This window comes from Grus americana, chromosome 27 (assembly GCF_028858705.1).
Source record: "Grus americana isolate bGruAme1 chromosome 27, bGruAme1.mat, whole genome shotgun sequence".
NCBI lineage: Eukaryota > Metazoa > Chordata > Aves > Gruiformes > Gruidae > Grus > Grus americana.
Genome location: NC_072878.1, coordinates 3,573,283 through 3,583,187, shown reverse-complemented (window position 1 = coordinate 3,583,187; position 9,905 = coordinate 3,573,283). Strand labels below are relative to the sequence as shown.

General features: G+C 52.2%; 1 protein-coding gene across 1 annotated transcript; it reads right to left on the bottom strand.

The window, feature by feature from the left end:
* Positions 1 to 6,803: 6,803 nt before the first annotated feature.
* On the bottom strand, positions 6,804 to 7,739 carry LOC129196963 (olfactory receptor 14A16-like). The gene has a single exon (XM_054804933.1). It carries the CDS (start codon positions 7,737 to 7,739, stop codon positions 6,804 to 6,806), a length of 936 nt encoding a protein of 311 aa, XP_054660908.1.
* Between the last annotated feature and the right edge of the window lie 2,166 nt (positions 7,740 to 9,905).

The following is a 9,905-nucleotide window of genomic DNA, read 5'->3' as shown; positions in this document are numbered from 1 at the left end:
GCACAGCTACAGGAGGTAGCTTCTCTCTATTGTTAGCGCCATCAGATCTCTGATATACAGCGTTTCTGTAAAACTCAGATGCTAGAGTTATAACATGCTAGTTTGTGAAATACTGTACATTTCATTTCCAGAAAGTACACACAAGAAAACATCTACTTTCTTAGCTCAATTGTCACAGCTCTACTAAACAACACACACTCGCAGGCAATCTGGTACGAGATCTTTGTTGAGCTGAACTTCAGACTGCCAATGTAAACGTAAGCATTTTCTTCAGTGAGTCTCCATGTACTGGTGCTGTTTTCCAGCTTGGTATATCCAGCGCTCCGTGCTGCTTTTAGTGAATGTATCTGCTCTACCCATACGTGCATTGCCCAATATTAGTTTTCTTATCAAGCTTTTCTCCATTCTTATGTGCTCGTGTACATTAAATCATTTTTTTTCAGGGATTTCTTTAACCTGTCTCCTGTCACGTGCCATCTTTGTTTCGCCATTAGAGCCCTCCACATGCTTCTGATCCACAGAGATTCCAACAAGAGATCCTTGACCTCACTCACCTTGTGAGTCAGTTAGAAGCAGCTGCTTCACAGTTCCAAGGTTATGGTGCTAAGCTTTCTATCTCTGCTGTAGGAGTGTCCAATTTGGGGGTCTTTTGGAACAGAGAAGAAATAGGTGGAGTTCTGGAGTCCGTGTCTCTGGAACTGTTCAGACAGCTTCCATTGGAAGAAGTCTTTTTGCACTGAAGCCCACTAGCATTTTGACTAACATCTGGCAGGCTTTGCTGATGCAACAGTTAAAAAAAATAACGACACCTTCAAGTAATTACAAAAGCAAAAAAAATACTGCCAGACGAGCCACATTTTTATTATACCTTCTTTCTTTTCTGTCAGGTTTCTGCAGGCAAAAAATGGTGCAGATGTTTTCTCTTCACATGAGCTGCCTCAATCTTCATGCCTTCCTTTAGTACGCTTAGGTTATTAGCCTGCCTGTAAACTAATATGAAATTTAGTGTTGTAGCTCTTTTTTGTCATAAGGTTGAAACACAGCGCCACGGGATGTCCTGTACAGGACAAGCATCAGTACAGATATCAGTGCAAGTCGGAGGAAGTCACCCCACCTGGCCTGAAACTCGGGCAAGAGTTGTGATGCATTTTCCTGGGCTTTTCTCATATGCCAAAGCACGAGCTAAAAAGGTGGGGTCTTCCTGCATTTACTCATGTTGTGTGAGCACAGCTCAGGCAGGTACCATGGATAAACTCTTCCTCAGTGCAAACCAACATTTAAAGGAGTCCACCGTTCAGAACTCTTTCTGCAAAAATACTGTCAACAGGCAACACCAACTTCTTTTAGAGCCTGATCCAGTTAATTGCCACTTGCAAAGTGCAGCAACTGACAAGCGTTTTGGACAAGCGTATCTACAGGCAGTACATGGACATCTCCTGGCTTCACATCGGACTGTCCACTTCATGAAACACAGCTCCTTCATGAGTGTGTCTACTATGATCTGCAGAACTGTTACTTCACAATAGGGTATATGATGTATGACTGTAGTACACACACACTTTTGGTTCCAGATGGACTTCCTTTGACAAAGTGTCAAAATAGTCTGTTTTTAAAGCTCATCTTCTCTATGTTGCTCGCTATAGAAAGAGCTGAGAGCTAATACCAGAGGGAAGCACAACTCACTGTGCGAAGCTACTTCCATGAGAATAAAAAAGCCTACAAGCCTAGAGGAAAATACAGGCTTACCTCTGCCTGTGAATGACCGTATAGCGTACGTGAAATCAATGTTAACGCTTCCTGCATTTTCCACTTTCCTAAATACAATGCCAAGAAACCACATTGTCACATAGCCTCTCCTAGCAGTTCCACAGCACATAGGAAAGCCTATGTTTAATAGCTTTGCATTACATCTAAATCAAAACAGCAACTTCCTACATCTTTTACCTATTGCATTGTACAACCTGCGCTTGAGAAAGTTTGCACAAAACAAGAATGGCTTTTAGAGCTTGCTAGCATTCGAGATCTTTCCAGTGCACAGAAGGCCACCATCTGCCTTTCACTGCCCCATTCTCATGACAGACGCGATAACATCAAGTGACATCAAGGACAATGTCCGTTAGATCTATCGGATATTACTAATATCCAATTCTTTTAGTCAACACTAGATATGTTTCAGTTGTCTGCATGTATTACTGAAAATTGGATCTCCCAACTTCAAAGGTGAGGAAAATGGCACTTGGAGAGTTTTACCGAAAGAGTGATTATGTCCAAAAGAATCTGTCCCCCTTTTGGAATTTAAGAGAAATGAATGAAAATCTTATTTCTCTCTCAAGTGTAGCAGACTGCCAGGCATATACCAAGAAGGGCTGTTAAGAGAGAAAGGAGCACACATGGCATGCTACCTATTCATCCATCAGCCTTCTGTTCAAATGAGAAGTCCGTTGCAGGTTAATGTTTTGCCAAGTCTTGCTACGATTTGTCCACCACAGTGAACAGCTCCAACATATTTCTGTTCTGACAGATCCTAATTTTATACAAGAAGCTAACTGAGGTGGATTTGTTCTGGCTTTTGTCACTTATTCTTAGCTTTACAAAGCTGCAAGCCATTTCTCTGGCATGCACTGAGAGACAACGGGTAAGTTTACACAATTCCAGTTCAGGGAGTTGCCTTCAGCCATCAGGGCAGTGTAGGAGTGTTCCCTGTGAATGCATTTCCCCAACTCATGAGGTCAGCTTGTGTCATGGTGTGGTGGGTTGACCCTGGCTGGGGGCCAGGTGCCCACCAGAGCCGCTCTCTCACTCCCCTCATTCACTAAACAGGGGAGAAAAGGCATAACGAAATGCTTGTAGGTCGAGATAAGGACAGGGAGAGATCACTCACTAATTATCATCACGAGCAAAACAGACCAAACTTAGAGAGGGAATTCATCTAATTTATTACTAAGCAAAACAGAGTAGAGGAATGAGAAAATAAAATCAACTCTTAAAACACTTCCCCCCACCCCTCCCATCTTCCCGGGCTCAACTTCACTCCTGGCTTTGACCTTCCCCCCGTCAGCGGCACAGGGGGACGGGGAATGGGGTTATGGTCAGTTCATCTCACGGTGTTTCTGCCGCTTCTTCATCCTCAGGGGGAGGACTCCTCTCATCGTTCCCCTGCTCCAGCATGGAGTCCCTCTCACGGGGTGCAGACCTTCAGGAGCAAACTGCTCCAGCATGGGGTCCCCCACGGGGTCACAAGTCCTGCCAGCAAACCTGCCCTGGTGTGGGCTCCCCTCTTCACGGGTCCACCGGTCCGGCCTGGAACTTGCTCCAGCGTGGGCTTCCCACGGGCCACAGCCTCCTTCAGGTGCCTCCACCTGCTCCGGCGTGGGGTCCTCCACGGGCTGCAGGTGGAATCTCTACACCCCCTCATCCTTCCTCCATGGGCTGCAGGGCGACAGCCTGCTTCACCATGGCCTTCACCACAGGCTGCAGGGGGATCTCCGCTCTGGCGCCTGGAGCTCCTCCTCCCCCTCCATCTTCACTGACCTTGGTGTCTGCAGAGTTTCTTACATCTTCTCACTCCTCTCTCCGGCTGCAAAAGCTCTCTCTCTCTAAGTGTTTTTCTACTTCTTAAATATGTTATCACAGAGGCGCTGATTGGCTTGGCCTTGGCCAGCGGCAGGCCCGTCTTAGAGCCGGCTGGCATTGGCTCTATCAGACACAGGGGGAGCTTCTAGCAGCTTCTCACAGAAGCCATCCCTGTAGCCCCCCCCACCAGCAAAACCCTGCAACGCAATCCCAACACACATGGTTTTACCCCAACCAGCAACTGAGCACCACGCAGCCGCTTGCTCACTCCCCCAGAGCGGGATGGGGGACAGAATCAGAAGAGTCACAGTGAGAAAACACGTGAGCTGAGATAAAGACAGTTCAATAAGTAAAGCAAAAGCCACACGTGCAAGCAAAGCAAAGCAAGGAATTCATTCCCCACTTCCCATGGGCAAGCAGGTGTTCAGCCATCTCCAGGAAAGCAGGGCTCCATCACGCGTAACGGTGACTTGGGAAGACAAACATCATCACTCCGAACGCTACCACCCCCCTGTCCTTCCTCTTCCCCAAGCCCTTTATAAGCTGAGCATTGTGTCATATGCTATGGAATGTCCCTTTGGTCAGTTGGGGTCAGCTGTCCTGGCTGTGTCCCCTCCCACCCCCAGCCATCCCATTGGCAGGGCGGTGTGAGGAGCAGGAAAGGCCTTGACTCTGTGTAAGCCCTGCTCAGCAACAACAAAAACATCTCTGTGTAACAAAAACATCTCTATGTTATCAACACTGTTTCCAGCACAAATCCCAAACACAGCCCCAGACTGGCTACTGGGAAGACAATTAACTCTGTCTCAGCTGAAACCAGGACAGCTCATGATCCAGCCTCTGGTCCACAGCAGCAGCCCGACTGACCCTGACCGAGTGGAGATTTTTCCAGCAGTGGCCAGAAGGGTGGTCGGGGCCTGGAGCACGTTATGTCCAAGGAGAGGCCGAGAGAGCTGCCCTGTTTTGAGAAATCCCTCAGAGCCAAACACTGGAGCCAGGGCCCTGGGGAGATGGTGGGATCTCAGCCAGTGGAGATATTCCAAATTTGTTGAGACAAGGCCCTGAGCACCTGATCAGGAGCTGTCTGAGGAGGGGTTTGGACTGGAGCCCAATGAAATGATTGTCCTTTTTCAAATAGTCTTTCTGTGTGCCAGCCTTTCTGCAACACTGACAGCTCCCACCCAGCTGAAATCACTTTGGGAGACGATGGTTCCCCTTTTGTACCTAGAAGAACCATAGCCTGAGGACATCCCCCAAGGCTCACACGTGCAGCCAGCACAGCCTGAGGCACTCATCCCCAGGGAAAATTTCATGGGCTGGTGCTGAGAACCTGCTGTGGGCTGAGGACCATCACAGCCCATCGCCAAGGGCAGCCTGTCCAGGATCTCCTGGGACTGTGCAGGCAGGCTATGGTGACCAGCTCCAGCAGAGACACCCACAGCAGGTCCCGGCATGGGCTCAGAGCAGGGCACATGGAGACACCCAGCAGCCAGCACAGAGGCACTGTGGCAATGCCTATAGGCTGACAGTGGTCTGAAGAGCGTGGGGCAAGAAGAGGAGACCTCCTCAGCTGGGCTGGCCAAGCCCTGCTGCCCAACATGGCCCCCCGGCCCTGCAGTGCAGGCACTAGATAGAGCAGGGTGCGTTCTTGGGGTGGGGAAACGTCTCCAGCAGCACAGTCCCCGTGGCAGCCCTCCATGCCTCCACCCGCAGCAGCCCTCCATTTGGCAGCCCCCCACCAGTACCTGCCCCTGCACAACCTCGGTCGTGTCCCATGCAGGTGTCAGCAGTCAGCCGTGCGGTGGGATCTGCAGGGTGTGGGACAGAAGAGAGACGGCACCGGGCTGGCCGTGCCCCAGGACAGGCACTGAGCCCAGCAGGAGGACGGAGCTGGCCCCACAACCAAGGTCCCTTCCCAGGGCTGGGTGTATGGCCAGAGAGGGAAATGGACGATGCGTGGGGCGGTTTCTCCCAATTGCCCTGGGGCAGCTTCCCCAGCATGTCCAGGGAACATGGCACAGAGCAGCTCCTCTCTCCTGCACCTGTGATGACTTGCTTCCTTCTCGAGGAGATCAGGCTCTGCTCCACAGGCCCACTGGAGCGGGTCCTCCCCCTGGATGGTCACATAGCTCCGATAACGTCAGGCTGTTCCTGTCCTGGGCACTTTCCAGTCCAGCCCATCCCCTCCCTGGCTCTCCCCCACCTTCCCTGCCCTCTCCCCAGCGCAGCCCAGCAGAGCAGCCCAGTCTGGGCTGGCAGTCTGGGCTGCTGCAGAGCTCTGGGCACTCAGCCCACAGCCCCAGCCCCTCGGAAGGGCACAGCAGCTGCTGGGAGGCAGAGGGGGGGCTCAGCCTCCCCATCGGCCCCAGGCCTGCAGCTGGCCCCAAGTGCCAGCGCAGGCCACTCCCTCTCGGCCTCTCCTGCATTGACGCTGCAGGGGATCCCCAGCCCTGACCGCCTTTGCCCCACTCTGCCTCCCCGCCAGCCCTGCTCCCCAGGACACCAGCAGAGTCCTGGCCCTGCGGCTCCTCAGGCACCTCCTGCATCTCTCCACTCTCCTGCCCTGTGCCTGCTGCATCTTCACGGACTCCCACAGCACTGCAGAGTCTTTCTTTGCGGGTACCTGGAGTGAGTGCTCTGCCCTGGGGGGACTTCATCTCAGGCTCTTTCACCTTCTGAGTCTCCATTCACTTCCCACCCCAGAGTACCTGCAGTGTCCCCATCCTCTCCTGACCACGCCAGATTCCTTTCCACAGGGATGGACCTCTGCCATCAGCCCCGTCATACCTGTGACAGCCTGAGGAAGGTGACTGGGAGCTCGTGCACCATTTCCAATGCGCCTGGACACCAAGACGAGAGCCTTCATCTAAGTGCTTGGTGTCTAACAGTGATACCATGAGATTATTTCCCCAAAGAGAAGGAGAAAACCAGGCGGAAGAGACTTGGAAAGTCCAATTCCTCTGGCTTGTTCTTAGCCACAACTGTATCAAGGAGAGCCCAGGCTGCAGGCACCTCCCTCAGGAGATCCCCTTTTATTGCAGAGAGGCTATTAGGAAGGCAAAAGGTGACACATGGTTCTTCAAGGATCAGACACAACAGGACAGAACCTCAAGAAAAGTGCTATGAACTCAAGCAATTACCTCTAACTATGATTAGCAGAGAAAAAAAAAAAACAACAGAGTACTGGCCTAAAATATGTTCTGCGAACTCTTCAGAGAAGGGGAGACAAATTACTGTTGGTGGTGCAAGTTCCATTGAATTAGTTTCCTCAGGGCCTCCTTGAGCTCCTGGTTCCTCATGCTGTAGATGAGGGGGTTCACTGCTGGAGGCACCACCGAGTACAGAACTGCCACCACAACATCCAGGAATGGGGAGGACATGGAGGGGGGTTTCAGGTAGGCAAACAATGAGGTGCTGATGAACAGTGAGATGACAGCCAGGTGAGGGAGGCACATGGAAAAGGCTTTGTGCCGTCCCTGCTCGGAGGGGATCCTCAGCACGGCACTGAAGATCTCCACATAGGACAGCACAATGAAAACAAAACACAGTAAGAGTAAACAGGCACCAACCACAATAAGCCCAACTTCCCTGAGGTAGTAATGTGGGCAGGAGAGCTTGAGGATCTGGGGGATTTCACAGAAGAACTGGTCCAGGGCATTACCCTGGCAGAGTGGTATAGAAAATGTATTGGCCGTGTGCAGCACAGCATAGAGAAACCCACTGCCCCAGGCAGCTGCTGCCATGTGGACACAAGCTCTGCTGCCCAGGAGGGTCCCGTAGTGCAGGGGTTGGCAGATGGCAACGTAGCGGTCATAGGACATGATGGTGAGGAGAGAATACACTGCTGACATCAAGAAGATAAGAGAAAAGAGCTGGGCAGCACATCCTGTGTAGGAGATGGCCCTGGTGTCCCAGAGTGAGTTGGCCATGGCTTTAGGGACAGTGGTGGAGATGGAGCCCAGGTCGAGGAGGGAGAGGTTGAGGAGGAAGAAGTACATGGGTGTTTGGAGATGGTGGTCGCAGGCTATGGCAGTGATGATGAGGCCATTGGCCAGGAGAGCAGCCAGGTAGATGCCCAGGAAGAGCCAGAAGTGCAAGAGCCGCAGCTCCCATGTGTCTGCGAATGCCAAGAGGAGGAACTCAGTGATGGAGCTGTCATTAAACATTTGTTCCCTGTGCACATGAGGGCACTATCCAAGGGGGGAAAAGGAAGTTGAAGAGTTAGGACAGACACCTCTGAGCAGAACCTATTCCATTCATCACAGTAAGCAACCACAAGTGTCCTCTGTCTGTCTTCACGCAGATCCTGGCATGATCCTTGGATTGTGCTGGCTGAGGGTGCAATGCAGAGCAGGGGCCTCTTCTGTGGGCTCCAGAGGAGTCAGTCCTGCTGTGTAGCAACAGGCAGAGAGGAAACAGCAGTGATCACAGGTTAAATCTACCCGTGATATAAAAGAGATTTGACCATTGTCACTCCCAATTCACCTGAGTGCAGAACAGAACTGTGGGGGTTTGTTTTGTTGATTTTGCTCCCTTTCCCACCTGAGGAGGAGGCTGAGGTGAGTGAAGGGACTTTATCAGGTTCCTTGAAGAGGTATTGACCAATGGCTGTAATGCTGTCAGTGTCTCGCACTGTGGTGCTACCCTGAGAGCTCCATGACCATATTTCTGCACCACCACCACAAGAAACGAGACAAGCACAGGATCCTTGGAGAAAGCACCTTTCCTTCCAGGTAGCCCCTGCCTTGATGTGCTTCTTGGAAAGTCCCCTGGGACATGTGCCGGGAGTGATCTGGAGCTGTGAGCAGCCCTGACCCACGCAGCACCCTCTCAAGAGCAGAAGGACCCTGCCCTTCCAGGGGGTCGCTCCTTCCACCCACAGCTTCTCCCTGCAGTGCCCTGGGCAGCTCCCCGGGCAGGCTGAGGGCTGACCCTGGCAGGCGGCAGAGTCCCTGCCCCGGCACACAGCCCCTGGGCTGCAGGGACCCTGCTCTGAAGGACACAACTGGGCACCCCTGCCTGCACACCCACCCTCACACCCTGCAGCCGACCCCGGGACAAGGCAGCCGTCATGCTCTGTCCCTCTGATGGAGCTGCAGGGAACCCTGCGCTGGAGGATGCCCTTACCTCCTCTGCTCCAGAGAAATGTCCTATAGGCTGTGACCTATGACAGCTTGAGGAGAACCCTTCAGGAACCGCAGTGGCACTTGCCTGCACCCAGAGACTTACCGTGTAGAGGGCTCTGAAGATTTCTCCCACACTGAGCTCTCAGCATCCTCCCACTCTCTGCCTCACTCCTCTCGCAGCGCCCTCAGCCCTGCTGTGCTCTGCAGGGGAGCTGGTCCTGGCCAGAGATGTCTCTCTGCAGCACTGCCTGCTTGCCATGAGCTCCCTTTGTCCCAGGAGAGCAGCAGCAGAGGACCAGCCCAAGGCGGCATGTTAATGACCCCTCTGGTGGGTTTGGGGATGAGTCCATGAAGCTCAGGCCCTGAGAGGAAGCTGATGAAACCTCTCCAGAAGTCACAGTCCGATGCAAACTCCACAGTTTCTTGGAGCATTAATGGGTCCCCCTGAGGGCCATCACTGACAAAGCCTCCCCAGGGGCTCATTAGAGCAGGAAACTGGAATAATGACAAGTAGACAAAACCAATGTCAAGGTGGCTCTGATGCTGAGTAAACCTGGAAGTGTTAAATGAAGCCAGATGGACAAGCCCTGACCGCCAGCCCCTGGGAAGGGAGATCCTGTCCCTCACATGTTGCTCAGGGCTCTTCCTGGGGCAGTGGGATGTGGGCATGTGCAATGCCTGGAGCAGGACTATGGTGGAGCAAGGAGGTCATGAGTTCTTCCTGAATCAATTGAAGGCACCTTCTGGTAGGCCCTGACTGCAGAGACAATAGCCATAGCCATGGTGATGCAGAGGTCATCTATAGTTGGGGACTTTCAGCCTTGCCACAGCCCTCAGCAGTGTCCAATACAGCCTGCCCTACAGTGTCCCACACTTGCACCTCTTTCTTTGAAGACACCCAATCCTTTTTTCCATTTCACCCCAATACCTCACTAGCCTTACTGATATCGCTCCATCCTCCCTTTCTGTTCCTTGAAAGAAAAAGCCATGGGCTGGTCCAGAATCCCTCTGGGCTCTCTATTCTACATCAGCACTGCCCTTGGAGTCACATTTCCTTCTCCTCATTTCTTGTCTCAGCCTCCCAAGCCACACTTTGTGGTGCTCTTCCTTTTTCCTCCTTTATTTTTTTTCTATTATGAAGAAAAGCTCCACCATCTTTGATACCACCCTTCAAGTAGCCACAGGTTGTGACTGTGGTTCTCTGAG

What these genes read in the sequence shown, in the direction of transcription:
- LOC129196963 (XM_054804933.1), bottom strand. Translation starts at nt 7,739, where the DNA reads ATGTTTAATGACAGCTCCATCACTGAGTTCCTCCTCTTGGCATTCGCA.